This window comes from Caretta caretta, chromosome 1, assembly GCF_965140235.1.
Source record: "Caretta caretta isolate rCarCar2 chromosome 1, rCarCar1.hap1, whole genome shotgun sequence".
NCBI classification, from domain to species: domain Eukaryota; kingdom Metazoa; phylum Chordata; order Testudines; family Cheloniidae; genus Caretta; species Caretta caretta.
This window is the reverse complement of record NC_134206.1, coordinates 69,358,939-69,381,659: the sequence shown is the minus strand read 5'-3', so window position 1 is coordinate 69,381,659 and position 22,721 is coordinate 69,358,939. Positions and strand designations below refer to the sequence as shown.

Here is a 22,721-nt window from a genome sequence, read left to right as displayed (position 1 = left end):
GACACTACATGACACCCCAAAAATCAATTATGAAGACTACCCCTAACTAGAGTTGAATTATCTGCACTCTACGATAGACTGAACTTCTGTCCCAACACTGATACCCCCTAATAGGGCTCCAGCCTGCCATCCTTTGATCCCTAATCCCTTTAGGATCCCTTAAGAAGGAGCAGGGCTACTCAGGTAGAACAGGGGTTTAAAAAGACACATCCTAAGCAACCAGAGGAACTAGCGAACAGCATCAGCAAACGGGAGTTTTGCAAGGGAGTTCTCCAGGTAAATGAGAAGATCCTAGGGGTGAGTTTGTTGTCCATTTGTTTGTTGTTGTGTGCTTTCTGCTTGCCATGTGCCTACTCGATTGAAGGTTTAAGTGTGGTCTATTTGGGGGACTGTGTGATGAGCTTAGCAGCCAGCTAGATAAGGCTGAGAGCCTCTGAATGGGGGTCTAGCCTGCCATCCTTTGATCCCTAATCTGTTTAGGATCCCTTAACAAGGAGGAACGGGGGTTTAAAAAATCAGCTCTGAAGCAACCAGAGGAGCTAGCAAACAGGAGCAGCAAACATGCGAGTTTTGCAAAGGAGTTTAGAGAGGGACCATGAGAGCCAGATACACTTCACATTCTCTAAACTTAGCCAACAAACACCCCCCACTCCACCTAAAAAACTCCAAAACCCTGTAAGGGTAAAAATAATGCAGCTAGAAGTCCAGTAGTAGAATGGGGGCTATCCAGTTTATTGCACTGAATAGCATATGCGTGCATTCGGTGCAAGCAGCTCATGGCCCTCAGAGACCGAGTACGGGCTCTTGAGACAGAGTGGCTGAACTGGAGGAGCAAAGAGAGGCAGACAGGTACACAGAGGAGAATTTCCGGTATTTAGTAGAGCAGCCCCCCAGACTGCCACCTCCAGCCTGACAGCCTCTGTGTTGTTGAGGAAGATAAAAGTTTCGGGGAAGGAGAATATCAAACTGGAGCGGAGGGAAATGACCCCATAGTTTGGTCCCTCCTTCCAGATGATGCCATGGTATCCTCTTGCACTGACGATACCCTCCAGGGGAGGGGTCCCCAGTTATTAGCAAAAGATAGGTAACAGCAATGGGGGATTTGATAACTAGAAATATTGATAGTGGATTTGTGATGACCGGGAGAACCACACGGTGAACTGCCTGCAGGGTGTGAAGATTGCAGATCTCTCGAGTCATCTACAAAGACTTATGTGCAGTGCTGGGGAGAAGCTGGTGGCCATGGTATAGGTAGGTACCAATGACATAGGGAAAGGTAGGAGAGAGATCCTGGAGGCCAAATTTAGGCTGCTAGGAAAGAGACTAAAGTCCAACACCTCCACGGTAGCATTCTCTGATATGCTTCCAGTTCCACACACAGGGCCACTTAGACAGGCAGAACTGCCGGGTCTCAATGGGTGGATAAACTAATGGTGTAGGGCGGAGGGATTTAGTTTGCTAGGAACTGAGAAATCTTTTGGGAAAGCAGGAGCCTGAGGAAAGATGGGCTCCACCTACCCAAAATGGAACCAGACTGCTGGCATATAAAATTCAAAAGGTCATAGAGGAGTTTTTAAACTAAGGACTAGGGGAAACCAACCAGTGAGGAGGAGCACATGGATCGAACAGACTCATCTCTTATGGGAGGATCTATTAAAGGGATTCTCTATATCCTAGTAAACAGGGGAGAACAAAAGTTGATAAAGTACAGATATGAGCTGAAGAGAAACGGTCAAATGAAAGAAAGTCCCATTCAATTATATCACAAGAAGGCAGACAACTAAATGTTGACAAATTGTATATGTGCTTATATACAAATGAAAGAAGTCTAAATACTAAGCCGTGTGAACTTGAGTGCCTCGTATTAAATAAGGATATTGATATAATAGGCATCACAGAAATTTGGTGCAATGATGATAATCAATATGACATGGTAATACCATGGAATAAAATATATAGGAATGACAGAGTAGGTCATATTGTTGGGGGAGTGACACTATATTTGTAAGGAAGTATAGAATCAAATATAGTAGAAACCTTAAATGACTCAAACTGTACCACAGAATCTCTATAGACAGAAATCCCATGCTTGAATAATAAGAGTATAGCAGCAGGAATATACTACTAACTACCTGACCAGCATTGAGATGGTGACTGTGAAATGCTCATAGAGATTAGAGAGGGTACACAAATAGAAAACTCAATAATAATAGGGGATTTCAGCCATCCCCATATTGACTGGGTACAGGTAACCTCAGGACAGGATGCAGAGATAAAATTTCTAGACACCATTAATGACTTGGAGCAGCTAGTCCTAGTACCCATAAAGGGAGAGGCAATTCTTCATTTAATCTTAAATGCTGAATATAGCAAAACCAGTCAGTAATAGCGACCATAATGTAATGAAATTTAACATCCTTGGGGAAGGGGGAATGAAACGTACCAAAGAAGCTCACCACCATAGCATTTAAAAAAATTTAAAAAAGGGAACACAAAAATGAGGAAGATAGTTAAATGTAAATGAAAAGGATGAGCGTAATACTTGCAAGCTGCATGGAAACTTTTCAAAATCATCATAATAGAGGCACATATTAAATGTATGCCCCTAATAAGAAAATAGTAAGAGAGGACCAAAAAAAGCCACCATGGCTGAACAACAGAGTAAAAGAGATGGTTAGTGACAAAAAGACATCCTTTAAAAATTGGAAGTCAAATCCCACTGAGGAAAATGGAAAGGAACATAAACTCTGGCAAGTCAAGTGTGGAAAATATAATTAGGCAGGCCAAAAAACAACCTGAAGAGTAACTAGCAAAAGACACACAAAAAACCAGCAAAAAATATTTAAATACATCAGCATCAGGGAGTCTGCCAAACAATCAGCTGGACGATTGAGATGCTATAGGAGCACTCAAGGAAGACAAGCCCATTGAGAAGCTAAGTTAATTACTCTCATCAGTCTTCACTGCAGAGGACGTGAGGGAGATTCTCACACCTGAGTCATACTTTTTAGGTGACAGATCTGAGGAACTAGCCCAGATAAAGAGAGTCAACAGAGGACGTTTTAGAAAAAATTGATGAATCGAACAGTATTAAGTAGGGCCCTACAAAATTCACTGCCAGCATCAGCACAGAAGGATGGTATGGCATGGTATTTGCCACCCTTACTTCTGCGCTGCTGCCTGCGGAGCTGGGCCCTCATTTAGCAGCCGCCACTCTCTGGCCACCCAGCTCTGAAGGTAGCATTGCAGAAGTAAGGGTGGCAAGGTAAGGTATTGCCACCTTTACTTCTTTACTACTGCTGGCAGGGCACTACCTTCAGAGCTGGGCGCCTGTCCAAGAGCCACCGCTCTCCAGATGCCCAGCTATGAAGGCAGCACAGAAGTAAGGGTGGCAATATCGTGACTCCCCCACACCCCCAAAAAAATAACCTTGCGCCACCCCCCTGCCACACAACTCCCTTTTGGGTCAGGGACCCTCAATTAGAGAAATGCTGGTCTCCTCCATGAAATCTGCATAGTATAGGGTAAAAGCACACAGGAGATCAGATTTCATGGGGGGAGACCAGATTTCACAGTCTGTGATGCGTTTTTCATGGCCATGAATTTGGTAGGGCCCTAGTAGTAAGTCACCAGGACCAGAAGGTATTCATCCGAGTTCTACAGTAAATCGAACACGAAATTGCAGAACTATAAACTGCAGTATGTAACCTATTACTTAAACCAGCCTCTATACTAGATGACTGGAGATAGCTAGTGTCACGCTGAGCCTTTAAAAAAAAGCTGCAGAGGTGATCCTGACAATTACAGGCTGATAAGCCAACCTTGATACCGAGAAGGGTGTGGAATAGCTTCCATATGAGGAGAGATTAAAAAGACTGGGATTGTTCAGCTTGAAAAGAAATGGGGAAATGAGGGGGACATGACAGAAGTGTATAAAATCATGAATGGTGTAAGCAAAGTAAATAAGGAAGAGTTATTTACTCCTTCACATAACACAAGACCAGGGTCAGCTGATGAAATTAATAAACAGCAGGTTTAAAACAAACAAAAGGAAGTACTTCTTCACACAACACACAGTCAACCTGTGGAACTCATTGCTAGGGTCAAAACTGTAACTGAGTTAAAAAGAAAATTAGATATATTCATGGAAGATAGGTCCATTAATGGCTATTAACAAATGGTATGGGACGCAACCCTATGCTGTGGAGCCTTTGACTGCCTTCAGAGCTGGGCGCTTGGCTGGGAGTGGATGACAGGTGATGGATCACTCAGTAATTGCCCTGTTTTGTTCATTCCCTTTGAAGCATCTGGCAGGAAGCACTGTCAGAAGACAAGATACAAGGCTAGATGGATCGCTGGTATAAACAAATGCTCAAATGGCCATATTGACTGTTCTTCTAACAAAGGGAGAACTAGAAGAATTCTTTTCCCAACACCGCCTCAAAGAATTCTTCCATGACAAAGATGACACCACCCATGTCCCAACCAACAGTCAGAGAAAAAAGAATCATTTGATTGGATACACCACAGAGGATGAAAACACAGCTTATCATTACATTGATTGCTTCAGGGAGGAAAAAAATTAACTGTGAAATCCTAAGGAAACACCATATCCACCACAATCATTCCACTGCCAAGAGGAATCATAGAATTCATAGAATATCAGGGTTGGAAGGGACCTCAGGAGATCATCTAGTCCAACCCCCTGCTCAAAGCAGGACCAATCCCCAGTTTTTGCCCAAGATCCCTAAATGGCCCCCTCAAGGATTGAACTCACAACCCTGCATTTGGCAGGCCAATGTTTAAACTACTGAGCTATCCCTCCCCCCATAGGACACCTATACAATCCCTGAAATCCAACAACCACTTAAAGATCAAACCAAGGGGACACCATTAGTTCTCAGCCATGATGACTATATCAACAAGGCCAACTGACAATTCTCTTACACCACTTACTATAAAAAAAACTCAAAGACCACGCCACATCACAATTCACCCAAAAATTTCATGATATTGACAAATCCTTTACCATACAACTCTCCAAGAGAAACTCTACAGCCTCATTGCCCATGAGCCCACCCCAGGGACCTTGTCCGTGCTTCCCAAGATACACAAAATAAGGGAAACCATCATAATGCCAAACTCATCCATTTCATCCTTACCCATTACAATTTTACATTCAACAACAAACACTTTGTCCAAACCATGGGAACAGACATGGGTATCAGCAGGGCTTCCCAATATGCTAAACTCTGCCTGGCCACTTTGAGGAAGAATTTCTGGACAAATGCACCACAAAACCCATGATTTACCTGAGATACACTGATGGTATTTCATCCTCTGGACCGATAACCTAACCTCCCTCATAGATTTCCATCACAACTTCAACAACCACCATGCATCCACCAAACTCTCTCTAGAACACTCTGTTACCAGTATTGACTTCCTCAACACCACAATCTGCTTCTGAAGTGGACCCTACAGACAATTAAATACAAGAAACCCACTGATCATCACACTTACCTGCACAGATCCAGTAACTACCCAACATACCAAGAAATTGTTATCCACAGCCAGGCACTCAGATACGACAGTATATGCTCCAAGGAGAAAGTCTGAGACATATGCTTTAATATACTTAAAAGCACCTTTCACCAAACAAGGACATTTCACCAGAGTAGTAGTTCGTACCATGGAATGGGCAGCCCAAATATTCTAAAACTGTCTGGTTCAATACAGGAAAAAATACCCTCCCATCTCACACCCCTAGTTGTCACTTACCACCCCCCATTGGAACTCTTATGGGGTATCATTAAACAACTACAATCCATACTCAATGGGGATCACATCCTGAAAGGAATCTTTTCCAAACCCCATCTTTTGGCCTGCAAACAACCCCCCCAACCTCACTGTCAGAAGGAAGCTCCCCACAGACCAAGATTCACCAACTCCAAACAGCTCCAGCCCCTGCCATAACATCAGACGCAAAACCTGCAGATGTATCTCCACTGCTACAATGATTAACATGCCCCTGCAACATACTTTCAAGATCCCTGGGTCCTACGCATGCCCATCACAATATGCAGTGTACCTCATCCAGTACATTAAAAACCCCAATAACAACTATGTGGGTGAAGCCAAACAATCACTATACCCTTGAATTAACCCTCACAGAAAAATGATAAAATACAAAAAAACCCAATATCACTGTGGGCGAACACTTTTCACAGAACCATCATTCCATATCTGACCTCTTGGTCCTCATCCTCAAAGGAAACCTGCACATTATCTTAAGATGAGGAGCCTGGGTGCTTAAATTAATATCTGTGCTAGACACAAAACACTGCAGATTCAATGAATATATTGGATTGGCTCATTACAACACTCTGTAACCAACTAACCTTCCTTTGTCCTATGACCAAAGAAATATTAACTGCCCACTTCACCTTGAATGGTCTCTTTGCAACAGTATTAACTCCTTATGCTTAAAGAAAAGGAGTACTAGTGGCACCTTAGAGACTAACCAATTTATTTGAGCATAAGCTTTCGTGAGCTACAGCTCACTTCATCGGATGCATTCAGTGGAAAATACAGTGAGGAGATTTATATACACACAGAACACGAAAAAATGGATGTTATCATACACACTGTAAGGAGAGTGATCACTTAAGATGAGCTATTACCAGCAGGAGAGTGCGGGGGGGGGGGAGCGGGGAGAAAACCTTTTGTAGTGATAATCAAGGTGGGCCATTTCAGGAACGTCTGAGGAACGGTGGGGGGTGGGGGAGGGGGAATAAACATGGGGAAATAGTTTTACTTTGTGTAATGACACATCCGCTCCCAGTCTCTATTCAAGCCTAAGTTAATTGTATCCAGTTTGCAAATTAATTCCAATTCAGCAGTCTCTCGTTGGAGTCTGTTTTTGAAGTCTTTTTGTTGTAATATTGCGACCTTTAGGTCTGTAATCGAGTGACTAGAGAGACTGAAGTGTTCTCCGACTGATTTATGAATGTTATATTTCTTGACATCTGATTTGTGTCCATTTATTCTTTTACGTAGAGACTGTCCAGTTTGACCAATATACATGGCAGAGGGGCATTGCTGGCACATGATGGCATATATCACATTGGTGGATGTGCAGGTGAACGAGCCTCTGATAGTGTGGCTGATGTTATTAGGCCCTGTCCCCTGCATAGATATGTGGACACAGTTAGCAGCGGGCTTTGTTGCAAGGATAGGTTCCTGGGTTAGTGGTTCTGTTGTGTGGTTGCTGGTGAGTATTTGCTTCAGGTTGGGGGGCTGTCTGTAAGCAAGAACTGGCCTGTCTCCCAAGATTTGTGAGAGTGATGGGTCGTCCTTCAGGATCGGTTGTAGATCCTTGATGATGCATTGCAGAGGTTTCAGTTGGGGGCTGAAGGTGACAGCTAGTGGCGTTCTGTTATTTTCTTTGTTGGGCCTGTCCTGAAGTAGGTGACTTCTGGGTACTCTTCTGGCTCTGTCAATTTGTTTCTTCACTTCAGCAGGTGGGTATTGTACTTGTAAGAATGTTTGATAGAGATCTTGTAGGTGTTTGTCTCTGTCTGAGGGGTTGGAACAAATGCGGTTGTATCGTAGTGCTTGGCTGTAGACAATGGATCGTGTGGCGTGGTCTGGGTGAAAGCTGGAGGCATATAGGTAGGAATAGCGGTCAGTAGGTTTCCGGTATAGGGTGGTGTTTATGTGACCATCGCTTATTAGCACCGTAGTGTCTAGGAAGTGGATCTCTTGTGTGGACTGGACCAGGCTGAGGTTGATGGTGGGATGGAAATTGTTGAAATCATGGTGGAATTCTTCAAGGGTTTCTTTTCCATGGGTCCAGATGACGAAGATGTCATCAATGTAGCGCAAGTAGAGTAGGGGCATTAGGGGACGAGAGCTGAAGAAGCGTTGTTCTAAGTCAGCCATAAAAATGTTGGTATACTGTGGGGCCATGCGGGTACGCATAGCAGTGCTGCTGATTTCAAGGTATACATTGTCCCCAAATGTGAAATAGTTATGGGTGAGGACAAAGTCACAAAGTTCAGCCACCAGGTTTGCCGTGATATTATCAGGGATATTGTTCCTGACGGCTTGTAGTCCATCTTTGTGTGGAATGTTGGTGTCGAGGGCTTCTACATCCATAGTGGCCAGGATGGTGTTTTCAGGAAGATCACCAATGGACTGTAGTTTCCTCAGGAAGTCAGTGGTGTCTCGAAGATAGCTGGGAGTGCTGAGAGTGTAGGGCCTGAGGAGGGAGTCTACATAGCCAGAAATCCTGCTGTGAGGGTGCCAATGCCTTAGATGATGGGGAGCCCAGGATTTCCAGGTTTATGGATCTTGGGTAGCAGATAGAATACCCCAGGTCGGGGTTCCAGGGGTGCGTCTGTGCGGATTTGTTCTTGTGCTTTTTCAGGGAGTTTCTTGAGCAAATGCTGTAGTTTCTTTTGGTAACCCTCGGTGGGATCAGAGGGTAATGGCTTGTAGAAAGTGGTATTGGAGAGCTGCCGAGCAGCCTCTTGTTCATATTCTGACCTATTCATGATGACGACAGCACCTCCTTTGTCAGCCTTTTTGATTATGATGTCAGAGTTGTTTCTGAGGCTGTGGATGGCATTGTGTTCTGCACGGCTGAGGTTGTGGGGCAAGTGATGCTGCTTTTCCACAATTTCAGCCCGTGCACGTCGGCATGTGTATAACAACACCCATTTTTTCATGTTCTGTGTGTATATACTGTGTGTATATAAATCTCCTCACTGTATTTTCCACTGAATGCAACCGATGAAGTGAGCTGTAGCTCACGAAAGCTTATGCTCAAATAAATTGGTTAGTCTCTAAGGTGTCACTAGTACTCCTTTTCTTTTTGCCAATACAGACTAACACGGCTGCTACTCTGAAACCTGTCCTTATGCTTAATCTGTTCCACCTTTTATTTAGCTGCAACACTCTGGAGTGCTTTTCCCAGACTGGAAAAAGAGCTCTGTGTAAGCTCGAAGGCTTGTCTCTTTCACCAACAGAAACTGGTCCAATAAAAGATATTACCCTCACTCACCTTGTCTCTCTAATATCCTGGGACCAACACAGTCACAGCAACAATGCAAAGTGTAGTTGGTGTCAATCTCAATAGTACAAAGAATAGCACCAGGAGCAGAAAACTCCAATATGAGCAGATAAGTGAAAGAGAAGAAAGTAAAAAATAAATAAATAAATATCCCAAATGAGACCAAAAAAACTACTCCATAAACTATTTATCTATGAGCTATTAAACAACTATTTACAACAGGAAATACTTCTCTTCAGGGAAAAAAGGTTACATACAAACACCCACAAGATGTTCCAACTACTGACCACAGTCAATAAGAAAGAACCGAAGGGCGGGCAGGGAAGTTCTGGCCTTTATACCCTTCGCTGTGAGCACAAGCAGATGCAGGGGACATGTGCTGGCCCAAAAGATACCGCTATGGGAAAAATCTCTGGCTTGCCTTCCTCGAATAAAGAAAAATGTAGAGTTAGGTATGGTTTTGTCAAGGTTGCTAGTGGTACGGCAATTTCCTAATATATCCAACGTTTTCACAGCATGCCCTGAGACCTATTTATTAGCACTAACCAGAAAAATGCAATTTATAGTTCAAGTCACTATCCACGACATATGATCTTTTGGAGGGGTGAGGCAGGACTGCATTTCCATCATTCTTGCCCTTTCAATATGAACACCCTATTACTTTTCCTGAAAAATACCATGATCAAAAAGCAGTCACTAGCTAGGCAGCTGATGAACCAGGAACATATCAATATTGTAAGAACGCAATGCAAAAGTGCATGTCCCAAAAACTTTACCCATTTTCCTTTCTCCTACCCCACGGATATTAGTGTCTTGGTCCCTAAGCTTTTCCCCAGAGTCAATCCAAAGCCCTGTTACCCACAGCAGATAAATAAAACTAAATACATATAAAAAAATTGTAAAAAGAGACCCTTATGAAAGTGGGGTCATTTTCATGGGCTATAAAATTAAATCTTTCTGAGCTTCTCTCCATGTCTAGTTAAGATTCCACAATTAAAAAGCCTCAAAAAATACTTCTGATATTCTGGGGAGCAACTTCATCTACTCATCTCTCTCTCTCTCTGCTTTTGATACATTATCAGTATTGCCTCACAGAAACAAACAAAAAGATACATTCTGACCAAGGATCGTGACCATGTACTCAATCTTTCATTGCTTGGTTTTCTCAAATCTTTTGGCTCTTGTATGCCAACAGCTAATTTTACCTGGGTTGCTTGGTATTTCACTATTTTTCAGGTTTCCTCTTCATCTCAAATTTACCAGACAACTGTCTCTGACTTTTCTATTTATTCTCTATGGAACTTAAACCTAACAATGACAAGGAAAAATGCAAGCTCTCTGGCATAGAAGGAGTAAAGAGCAAAAGCTATGTTATTTTTTGGATAAAAACCAAGAACAGCAAGGGAAGAAAAGGGAAAAAGGCAATGCAGTCAGGAACAAAAAGGACTATTGCATTGTAAGAATTAATTCTGCTTATTTTTTGAGTTATTTTGACAAAATATTTTGCATATTACTGATTTTTCCATTAATCCTATATAATGTTTAAATGTTGCAACAAAGAATTGGTGAAGAAAATTGTTGTTCACCTTATTTTTGACATGTAATTATATTCTATTGCTGTGCAGCTTGTGTGTCCATCAGTCATCTGCAAACGCAGCATTCTGGGAGCAGCTTGAGATTCTTCATTATCCTTTGGTGCAGCAACATTGCGTATTTTTTGTATCTGCAGGACACATGGGCCTTCTAGCTATAAATACAAAATGAAAAAATGCAAAGTGAAAACATGAAAAACTCAATCAAGCTTTTTTTTAAAAAAAACATTGGGATTTTGCTACATGGTGTTGTCTAGCCATACAAACCAAAGCCTATAGGCAAAACACAGCCTAATGATCTGTAATTTCTGAAACTTCATGTTTTAGACTATATTGTACATAAAATGGATTTGCCGAGAAAAGGCATCCTTCTACGTATGTACTAGCTACAATGCCAATTATCTGAAGGGGATGAAGGGTATTCAAAAAAAAAACAAAAAACGCTATGGAAATATTGTCACTTTCAGATTCTCATGAAGGCCAAACACTAGGATTTGAAAATGCTACACCACAGGTTCCCAAAGCCAGAGTGCAGAAAAGAGAACATCAGCTGGCTTTACAGACCAGCTGGCTTTAAAAGAGCTGTATTCCAGCTAGCTTTGGCAGCTAAACTAGCAACATCGGGTCTTCAAATAGGGGGTTAACATAATGTATGGCCCCCAGAAGACATTAGTGAAATTCACTTAACTAAATTCAGTAAATCCACGTTGTACTAGATATCCCACAGAAATCACCACATTTTGTTTGAATGAGAGTCAGGACAGATTGATACAAATCCAAGTAATTTTAATCGCCAATTTTGATTACGATTTCAATGAGCAAGCAAAAACCTTGCTTTAAATAATTTTTATCTTGTTTTACATTTGTACTTTTTAGTTATTTTCCTAAAAAAAGGTTGGTATAACCACTAAAACATGTTGATTCACAACCAAATATAGCTGTTAGCAACAAAAAAAACCCACTAAATTTATTGTAACCCAGAGTATACGTTATAGCTATATACATTTTATTTAAGCAACTATATAACTTAACATACATCTATTCAGATCCTTAATTTTTACATTTTTAGTATGTTAAAAAATTGTAAACAATGTATTTACTGGATGATTTTTTTTTTATTCAAGATTTGTGCCAAGCTGTATTAGAATGGACATTGGAATTCAATTAAAAATGCACAAAAACAGCATTTTAAATTTGTTTTTATTAATTAAATAAAATTACCTTGAATGCGCTGGATACATAAGAAAAAAAACTTTTAACAAAATATACCTTGCATTTAAAACTAGGTGATTTATTAAACAAAGAAAGTATTAATTGTAGTTAGTGACTTGAAGGATTGTTTCTGGTCATCATGGCCCAAATTTTCAAAGCTATTTAGGTGCCTAAGGATGCAGATAGATGAGTTAGGCACATAACTTGCTTAGATACTTTAAAAAAAAATCTCCCTAGTCACCTATCTGCATCTTTGGATGCCTAAATACCTTTGATAATCTGCCCCCTGTCTTTCAAGTTCTTAGAATTAGTAGATGTCATCTTCTCCCACTCATTTTTTATTTATAGATTGGAAAAGAAAAACAAACTCTCCTGCTTTTACAACTTGCAGTTAGATTCCAAACTTTAATGAATTACTCCAAATGAAGAAAATATTGTCTCTGTGCTTGCTAGCTAAACTGAAACCAAAAATAATTAAGGCAAAAGCTTTCCTGCAGAACAGAAACTGAAAGTATTACATTTAGAAAAAAAATCTGAATACCAGCATTCACTCCATTGTAAAAGCTGAAAATAATATAGATACCGAATGCAACATGTGACATTGTAACTTATTTATAAAGCTTGAGTTGACCTGGCAAACAGAGGCTCGGGACCTATCCTCCATGATCATATCCTATGCTCAAGTTATTGGGCTCAATACAGCAATAACTGGACAAAAACTTAATTTAAAGGGGAACTGGGGCAATGGTGACGGTAGACAACTCTGACAAGGGACTGGAGTAAGCAGGGAGAAGTGGGACCAACTAGGTGAAGAGACTGGAACTAAAAGCTAGAGCGGGAAGAAACAAGGAGCCTGAGATGGGCATGCAGGAGAGGGACACCTATCTGCATCCTTAGGCACCTAAATAATTTTGAAAATTTGGGCCATGATGACCAGAAACAATCCATCAAGCCACTAACTACAATTACTTTCTTTGTTTAATAAATCACTTAGTTTTAAATGCAAAGGGACAACTGAAATGTGATGGGTTACCCTGGGTGGGAGATTAGGACTGGGTCCCAGGGGAAGGAAGGGGGGAAAAGAGAGCCAGACTGGAAAAGGAGCTGCGAGATAGGGGAACTGAGACTGATTGGAAAAGAACAGTGGGATGAAAAGGCTGAAGAGTGGAGTGTGTGCAGGCAAAGAGAATGGTACTAGGATAGCCAGGGAAGAGGAAGAGACAGGACTGGAACAGGGACAGGACAGAGATGATGAACCTGATGGGGTCAAGTTTGGGAGAATGGGCAGAAGAGCTTGAGCCCACGAGAGCACACTCCCCTCCACAGCCTGGAATGGAACTCAAGATTCTTGAGTCTCGCACCATTCCTCTGCTGTCAACAAAATTTCTGTGAAACCCACTGGCAAACTGTGTGTCTTGTTCCCCTATACTTTTGGTCCACATAGCAGGAGAACAACCTACTTTTGCTACCAGTTATTCCATCAGTAAAGTGGCAGAGGTCTTTGTGATAGAGCTCCAGGTTCCAAGCCATCTGATGAACCAGGATGCTACATCATGAAATTTCTATTTTTATCAGTTTGCTTTCTATAAAAAAAAAAACTAACTTTTTAGGGCAATTTCCTAGGTTAAAATAGTATCATTAAGGTTGCTAAATGATGTACTCTAAAGTTAGGAAACGCCAGAATTAAGGTCGACTGTGCAACCTTAATTTCACCCCCTTGTATCTATGATTATGATACAGTCTTTAAGTACATGATCACATTCTATACATACACAGACATCCACATATATACGTGTACACACACACACACACACAGGACCCATGCCTCATTCAGTGCACAGGATGAACCTGATCTCGGGATGAATATGGGTTGGGTAGTGAAGGAGGCTGTTGGATCTACGACTCAGTCTCATTTGTTGAGTAAGTTGTGATGTGTACTGAAGGAGGCAGGGGACTGCAGGAAAAGAAAGGACAATCTCATGGTTAAGGCTATTGAATACTGCCCTGAAGAAACAGGTGCTATCCTTTCCTCTGCCACAGCATTCCTACATGATGCTGGGCAAGTCACTTAAACCAAAGTTTTCACAGTTGGTCACTAAGTGCATGTTTCTCATTTTCTGGGTGCCTACTTTGAGACCTCTGAGTCTGATTTACAGAAGGGCTAAGCATTTATAGCTTCAGCTGAAGTCAGTGGGAGCTTTATTTGAATATACAAAGTGCTTTACAATGCTAAAAATCAGGTCCTCGGTGTTTCAAATTGACCACAAAAAATTAGTGTACACTTTCGACCTGAAGTTCTCTGTGCCTCTGCTCTCCATTTGTAATACCACCCGCTCAACTCACAGGCCAGACATCAAAATTTAATTAATTAATTGTCTGTAAAGCATTCTGATACTGTATAGAAATTGGATCACAGACTGTAGGATAGGTACCCGCAGGGCATTGCTCACATTGCCAATGATGGTGCTCCCACTGTGGATATAATCTGTCGACAGAGGAAGCTAGTATGAACATGAGATTCTGATTTTTACTATGTCGACTTTTGGGTGTCAACATCACTTTTGTCGACAAAAATTGGTAGCGTAGACATGGCCTTAGACTTGGAAACCCATCAAAGCAGAAAGAGGGCTGAAGATAGTGCATTTCTGGTAAATGAAAAATTGAAAAAAAAAAACCCACAATTTCTTCTCTTTTTAAGAAGGCAACAGAGAGCTCTGAGACCCATCATTGAGCTAGAATAGAACTCGTGGATGCATTTGCAAGTGCTAATACACCGTTAAAAAAACCTGATCACCCAAAGCTGCGTGAGTTCATTCAATGGAATGTACAAAATGCCGGTTGCTTACCAAGTGAGAAGCAGCTATGACAGGACTACCTTCCGAAGGTTTTTGCTACACATTTTGAGAAGGAGGAGTCTCAAATTAACCTATTTAAGTCTTTTACAATGATTTCAGATGAGTCCACAGATGAGCAAGACAACTAAGCACTGCACGTTCTGTTTGATTTTGTTTCTGAAAAGGCTGAAGATGTACGGACAGAAAAGCTAACAGTGCTTGCAGACTGCATTTGCTGTTAAGTACACTACAGTTCCTCAAGCAATAATTAAAACCGTTTCAAAATATAGTGCAAACTTTGACAAAGTATCTGTTTTCATAAGTGACAATGCAACTTATATGACAATCTTTCAAATCAGGGAAGGTCATGCCTGACTAATCTAATCGCCTTTTATGATGAGATTACTGGTTCTGTGGAGGAAGGGAAAGCAGTGGATGTATTGTTTCTTGACTTTAGCAAAGCTTTTGACACGGTCTCCCACAGTATTCTTGTCAGCAAGTTAAGGAAGTATGGGCTGGATGAATGCACTATAAGGTGGGTAGAAAGCTGGCTAGATTGTCGGGCTCAACGGGTAGTGATCAATGGCTCCATGTCTAGTTGGCAGCCGGTATCAAGTGGAGTGCCCCAAGGGTCGGTCCTGGGGCCGGTTTTGTTCAATATCTTCATAAATGATCTGGAGGATGGTGTGGATTGCACTCTCAGCAAATTTGCGGATGATACTAAACTGGGAGGAGTGGTAGACACACTGGAGGGGAGGGATAGGATACAGAAGGACCTAGACAAATTGGAGGATTGGGCCAAAAGAAATCTGATGAGGTTCAATAAGGATAAGTGCAGGGTCCTGCACTTAGGACGGAAGAACCCAATGCACAGCTACAGACTAGGGACCGAATGGCTAGGCAGCAGTTCTGCGGAAAAGGACCTAGGGGTGACAGTGGACGAGAAGCTGGATATGAGTCAGCAGTGTGCCCTTGTTGCCAAGAAGGCCAATGGCATTTTGGGATGTATAAGTAGGGGCATAGCGAGCAGATCGAGGGACGTGATCGTTCCCCTCTATTCGACATTGGTGAGGCCTCATCTGGAGTACTGTGTCCAGTTTTGGGCCCCACACTACAAGAAGGATGTGGATAAATTGGAGAGAGTCCAGCGAAGGGCAACAAAAATGATTAGGGGTCCGGAACACATGTCTTATGAGGAGAGGCTGAGGGAGCTGGGATTGTTTAGCCTGCAGAAGAGAAGAATGAGGGGGGATTTGATAGCTGCTTTCAACTACCTGAAAGGGGGTTCCAAAGAGGATGGCTCTAGACTGTTCTCAATGGTAGCAGATGACAGAACGAGGAGTAATGGTCTCAAGTTGCAGTGGGGGAGGTTTAGATTGGATATTAGCAAAAACTTTTTCACTAAGAGGGTGGTGAAACACTGGAATGCGTTACCTAGGGAGGTGGTAGAATCTCCTTCCTTAGAGGTTTTTAAGGTCATGCTTGACAAAGCCCTGGCTGGGATGATTGAACTGGGAATTGGTCCTGCTTCGAGCAGGGGGTTGGACTAGATGACCTTCAGGGGTCCCTTCCAACCCTGATATTCTATGATTCTATGATTCTAGTTCTCCAAGCTCTAATGCCAAATGAGGTCCATCTTACATGTAATGCACATCTAATTTCTCGTCAGGGAGCCGTGGAGGTGCGAGTTTGGTAAAGTTGATAAACTGGTCTGCTACATTAAATAGATCTTTTAACACTGCCCTAGCCACATACTTTGATACAGGCAGCACACTGCAAACGTGACTGAAATTGGGGAACAAAAAACTGCACTTCCCCAAGAGCCAGTAATTACTCGTTGGGATTCCTAGTTTGGGGCTGTACAATACTCTGCAGCTCATCTGAAGCACTACGCTGACTTCGTCTCAGAAGAGCTGACACTGACACCAAAAATGCAGGTTTTAACAGAACTGTCAACCCTTCTAAACGATGCTCAGCTGAACGAGGAAGTTCAATTCGTTGCCATGGACTTAATCGCTTGGTTTGAATCTCAACATGCCACCGTCCACCAAGCGTACAACAAAGCAATGGATGTATTGTTCTGGGCTGAAGCACAGACAAATGAAAATCACTCTGACAATGCTGAGTTAAATGCCAGCGCTCACCAGGTGAGTTCGTGAATGGCAAAGAAGCTCAGACAACACTCTACTGCTATGGAAAAGAGTCAATCGACGTAGCAAAAACAGCTCAAAAGTTTCAGCAACCTGAAACTTTAGGGTTCCTAAAAGCAGTGTGTATTTCTCACCCTGCACAAATGCACCTGTTGATGTCGGATTTAACCTTGCTTAATGCAAATCCTGGCTCTGATAAGAATTGTAGGTTGGAAATGCTTGCTTACAAAAACATTATGAAAGAAGAGGACTGTAGTTTGTCTGTGCTACAGTTTTGGAACTCAGTGGAAGGCAGAATCCCCCATCTTGCAAGTTTAGCTCAGTGCTATCTGACAATTCCAACAAAGTCCATGGATGCAGAGATAGCAGTGTCTAAACACAGACAGCTGTTTTCAGCACAGAGACAGGGAATGAAGACAGACACAGTTGCTGCATGCTCCATGCTGACATTCAATTAATGACATTTGAAACCAGAACTTTTTTCCCCCCACTTGTTTCTCATAGAATCATAGAAGATTAGGGTTGGAAGACTCAGGAGGTCATCTAATCCAATTAGGGTGACCAGACAGCAAGTGTAAAAAATCAGGATGGGGGGGAGGGGTAATAAGTGCCTATATAAGAAAAAGCCCCAAAAATAGGGACTATCACTATAAAATCAGGACATCTGATCACCCTAACTCCAACCCCCTCCTCAAAGTTTTTGTTAACTTAAGGCTGTGGTTCTCAAGTTTGAGGCTATCAATTGAAATCACTACATTACAAAACTCAGATGCTCCTACTTACCAATCAGGGAGTTGAGCCCTGAGTGTTATTTGCTGCTAAGTGTCAATCAATAAACCCTGTCAAGTTCACATAAACTTTATTTATTTTATTGAAACAAGCTAATAATTGCATCTGGAAGGGGGGTGCACCCTGTAGAGTCACCCCTCCCCCTGCAGAGCGACGGGGGCAAGAAGTGGGAAGGAAGGGTGCAGAGCTTTCTGCAACCGGGATAGATACCCAAAGAGCAGCCGTGCAGATGAAGAGCAAGTCTTGCCCTACATTCCCCCTAAGGTGTGCGGCTGCGCAGCAGGCCACCAAGGGCCGCGCACTTAATTAGCAGAGCTGCGCAGGCATGCACTTTGTACTCAGGGGTTTGGCCAAGGTGGGCCTGGAAGATGGCAGTGGGGTGAGGTGAGGGTGGCGATGGGGGAGCTTGGGGCATGTAGGGCTGCAGCAACTCCCCCAGCCCAGGGCTGCAATGCAGCAAGGAGAGACACCTCTTTCCCAACTCTTGGGCTGCGGCAGGGCCAAACGCCCCCCACTCCTGACTCCGGGGCTGCGGTGGGGCCAAACGCTTGCTGCCCACCCCCCTCCCCCCAGGGCTGAGGTGGGGCCAAACGCCGCTCCCCCGCCCCAATCCCGGGGCTGCAGCAGGGCCATACACCCCCGCCCACAATGCTGCTGCACCAGGAAGAGAGGACTCCCCCAGCCCAGTGCTTGTGGGGACCAAAGGCTGGAGGGGAGTCCTCTCTCCCTACCACAGCCCCAGGGCAGCCTGCTCCCCAAACCCCTCATCCCTGGCCCCACCCCAGAGCCCGCACTCCCCAACACCCCAACCCTCTGCCCCAGCAAATCACCAATACATTGGTGCACATAAAATTCAATTGCACATGGATGGGAAAAATTAGAAGGAACATTGGTTGTCCCTTCCAAGACGGCCAGGATTAGCAGCTAGGAGCCCCTGGCTGGGGCGCTCCCAGCAGCATGGGTGAGATCCGACCCACCTCCACCCCCGAGAACCTCCTGCGGCTGCAGGAAGCTCTACTGTTGCTGCCTTTGGAGTCCAGCTCTGAAAGCAGCACAGAAGTGAGGGTGGCAATCCCATGATCCTCCTACAGCAGGTTTGCGAACTCCCAGCCCCCCGATCCTTTTTTGGGTCAAGACCCCCACAGTTACACCACCATGAAATTTCAGATTTAAACATCTGAAAACGTGAAATTTACCAATTTTCAAATCCTATGGCCATAAAACCGACCATAATGGACAGTAAATTTGGTAGGGCCCTAGCGATGGTGTAAAGACTGTATTATAATGCACATGAACGAGGAGGGATGAATTAAGATTGTACAGTCAACCCTAATTCTAGCTTAATAATAATTCAATAAAAATAATAATTCAAGCTTAATAATATTCTTGTAACATAGTTTTTGTGCTTTATTACACACAAACTTGCCACCCAAATACTGAAAACTTAAAGTCCAATGCTCCATTAAGAAACTAAACCCCTAATGAAATATATGCTTGCAATATCTGTTTACTTAACTAATTAAATTAGTTTATATGCCTTTTGTAAATTAAATATTTGAAAACAGTTCCTTCTTCACTTTGGAGCTCAAAATTCTGTATTTCCCTTTCAAAAACCGGTGATATCACAACTACCTAAAACAATATGGGTATTGGACAGGAAAGATGGCTTTGAAGCACAGGACTGAAAGTAAGGACTTCCAGGCCCTGTCCCAGGTAATGTCATGTACTCATTTTGTGACACTGAGCAAATTACTTGTGGGTTTATTTTCAGAGGTCCTAGGGAGCTACAACTCCTATTAAGTTAGCCTCAGGCGCTCAGCCTTTTTAAAAGTCAGCCCACTAATTTCGGGGCTCAGTTTCTCCACTAGTACAATAGGGATAATAATACTACTTTACCTCACAGAGTATAAGCCTTAACTCAGTTTTAGTAATGCTTTGAAATCTTTGGGTTTAAAGCACTGCAACTGAAAAGTACTTTTAACTCTATGTTGAGAGTTCCACAGGCAAGGACTATGTTACTTGCCTTTATCACAAACATAATAGAAAAAAATACCACCTGCTGTCACAGAGCAAGACACTGACTCTTGAACACTGGCTTCTGCAAATTATATCAGGGGCACGTATTTTTTAAATGGTCTGATTTTAAAACATACACTTGAAATTGTTAATGATTTTACATTTTAAAGGTAATTGCCAAGTTTAAAAAATCAATTGAAAAGACAATCATTAAAGAAACCATTAGAAAAACTAACATACAAAAACAAACTAGATAAGAAAAGCTTATATTACAAATAGCATCCTTCAACTATAAAGCCTCAGGCTAGGCTTTCCTTTCCTTTCCTGTGTTTAAAAAAGAAATTAAAAGGCAAAACCTACATAGATCAGGTCACTTTAGTACATGAAGCAATATTACAGAAAAAAATTAAGAGCAAAATGTATCAACTAGCTTTCTTCCAGCAAAGCATCCACTAAAATATGATCTCCTACCTTTTTCTTAACAATCTTAATCTAATCCATTTAAAAAAAATTCTGCTTGATCTTGTAACTGAAGTTCTCTCTCAATTTTTAAGTTCTTTTTATAATGTATTCCTAGCTTGAAGCACATAGGACTCTCAGAGACACCACGTCATCACAGCAAACTATGCCCACACCTTTTCTGCATGTCAAAATACACCTATAATTTAAGTTTTTGGTGGGGAGGAAGACCTCCCCATTGATGCAAAAATGATCTTAATGAAATTATTCAACATTTTTAATATTAGGTCATTACAAACTTATTTGTGCCTTTACAAGTGTGGCGTTGCATTCCATATGCTTTATGGAAATATGCTTATGAGTATGACATAACTGGAATATGCTTCACGCTAAATACCCCTTCTATGGTGTCATTAGAAAGCTTGTAATCTACTAAGTGACGGTCCCAAGGGGATCTCTGTGACCAAACCCCTCACAGTAGCATAGTCGGCAGGATATGTGCACAGCTGATTGCTTTGAGACACTGGTAATGACTTTAAGTGAGTTTTGAGTGTGGTGGCTGGAGAACAGACAAAGGAGTTTCTATTTGCTTATTTTGGGTAAGGGAATTAGGGACAGAAAAATAAGCAAAATGAGCAAGAGCGAAGCTCAAAAGAAGTTCTCAAAACTTGGAACTGCACAAGTTGCAGATTGCTGAGAAGGAAAATGAATACAAAAGGCAGATGGAATTAAGACAAATGCAAACTGATGCACAAATTGCCAGGGAGAAAGCTGCGCACCAGCAAGCCCTGGAACTCAGGCAGCTAGAGGCTAATGAAAAAAGGCAGGAGAAAGAGAGACAGAGGAGCAAGACCTGCAGTTAAAAGACAAAGAAACTGAGGCCCAGAAACAGGCTCAGACAGAAGCACAAAAACCTGCACTGGAATTAAAAGACAAAGAAATACAGGCCCAAATGCATGAAGCATGGACTGGGTGTAATGGAGTGCAAGATACAGAACTCTTCAGCAGCTGGCTTCACTTCCCCAAAAATCCACAAATGGGAACGGTTATGCCCACCATATGATGAATCCAGTGATACTGACGAATATTTCATCACCTTTGAGAGACTGTGCACTTTCCATGCGATTCCTGAGGATCAAAAGATGACTACTTTGGTTGCAAAATTGACTGGAAGAGCTCTGGACATATTCAATAAAATGGCTATTGCTGATGTTTCAGACTATGGTGTATTTAAAGAATCGGTTTTGAAACAGTTTCAGATTATACCTGAAACCTACAGGGTTAAATTCAGGAGCCTTAAGAGGGAAACTGGATAAAGTAATGTGGCTCATGTAAATGAAATGAGGGATTTGTTAGGCAAATGGGTAAGGGGAAAAAGGCATTACAAGCTTTTAAGAAATATGTGATTTGGTTGCTCAGGAGCAGTTCCTGAATATGTGCAGTGACGATGTAAAACAGTATTTGTGGTACAAAAAGGTGGATGCAGTAGTATCCCAGGCTACTGCCTCTTACCACACAGGATTTGTAAAGGTTGCTTCTACACAACCAAGCAGTGAGCATATACATGCTGTTAAGCTTAATGGCAAAGTGCTCCAAGCACCTTTAGCTAAGGTACACATGGAAACTGGTGATTTGCTGAACTGACTGTCACAGTAGTGACACACAATTTTGCACCGTTTCTACTGCGGCATGACTTTTTTAATGTGACAGATTCTGTCCCAGCGTTTGTTAGCAACAAGAAGGAATCTTGTGCTGAAAGCCCCAGAGCGGAGGATGAAGTCACATGTGCTGCTAGGAAAATAGAAGAGTGTCTCTTGAATTCCTCTGTAGCAGTGGAAAATGGGCTTTTGGGGGCAGGGATGGTCAAGACCAGTTCCTCTAGCCCCAGAGCTGAAGGCAGGTCCTTGAGGGAAGGTGTGGATAGAGCCAGCTCCTGTCCTGTGATCATCTCCCTGGGGAAGAGGATGATCCACCTGGTAACAGAGGGGCCTTCCCAGCTGCTGATTGCCAGGAAGTTGCAGGTCAGCAGGGGACAGGCCCTGCCCTAGGGTGCACAGGGACATGTATCCTGGAGGGGAGAGTCCACCCAGCTGACCTTTTGGAAACAGAGAGTGAGGTGACCGAGGGGATCTTAACAATCCAAAGCGCTCCACTGAAGGATGTTGTTCCTGCTACGCTTGTAAGAGATAAAACTGTTCCTTCAAGGCAAGAGGAAGAAACACTTTGCACTTGGGAAGCTTCACAAGCAGGTGGGGCCTGACACAAAGAGATTCCAGAGGGAGGGGCCGAGGGCAGGCATGGCTGCAGTGTACTCTTTCCTTGCCAAAACCCAAAACACATACCTGAATTAAGAGCCTTCACCAAAAAGACAGAAGACTCTGTGTCTAAACCCCTACCATGGTACACAAAGAAATTAGGAAATGCAACTGACACTGCACAAGCTAAACGGTGCGCACCTGTCTGCCGTGGATTTGCTAGATATCTTGTGTCTTTGGCTACTTCACCTACAGGTCAAGACAAAGGAGTTAATATTAATGGTAAATGCTTTGAAGATGTGTAACATACCTGATTTTTGGAAAAAAACTTTTATACA

The 22,721-nt window shown here is 42.6% G+C and overlaps 1 protein-coding gene across 2 annotated transcripts in view; it reads right to left on the bottom strand.

The window, feature by feature from the left end:
• TDRD3 (tudor domain containing 3) overlaps positions 1–22,721 on the bottom strand; it is a 306,664-nt gene that overhangs the window by 151,380 nt on the left and 132,563 nt on the right. For both annotated transcript variants that reach the window (XM_048851805.2, XM_048851785.2), the window contains one exon: positions 10,663–10,823. In XM_048851805.2, the coding sequence (XP_048707762.1) occupies positions 10,663–10,736 (74 nt within the window). In that variant the 5' untranslated portion in view covers positions 10,737–10,823. The remainder of the gene's footprint in view (positions 1–10,662; positions 10,824–22,721) is intronic.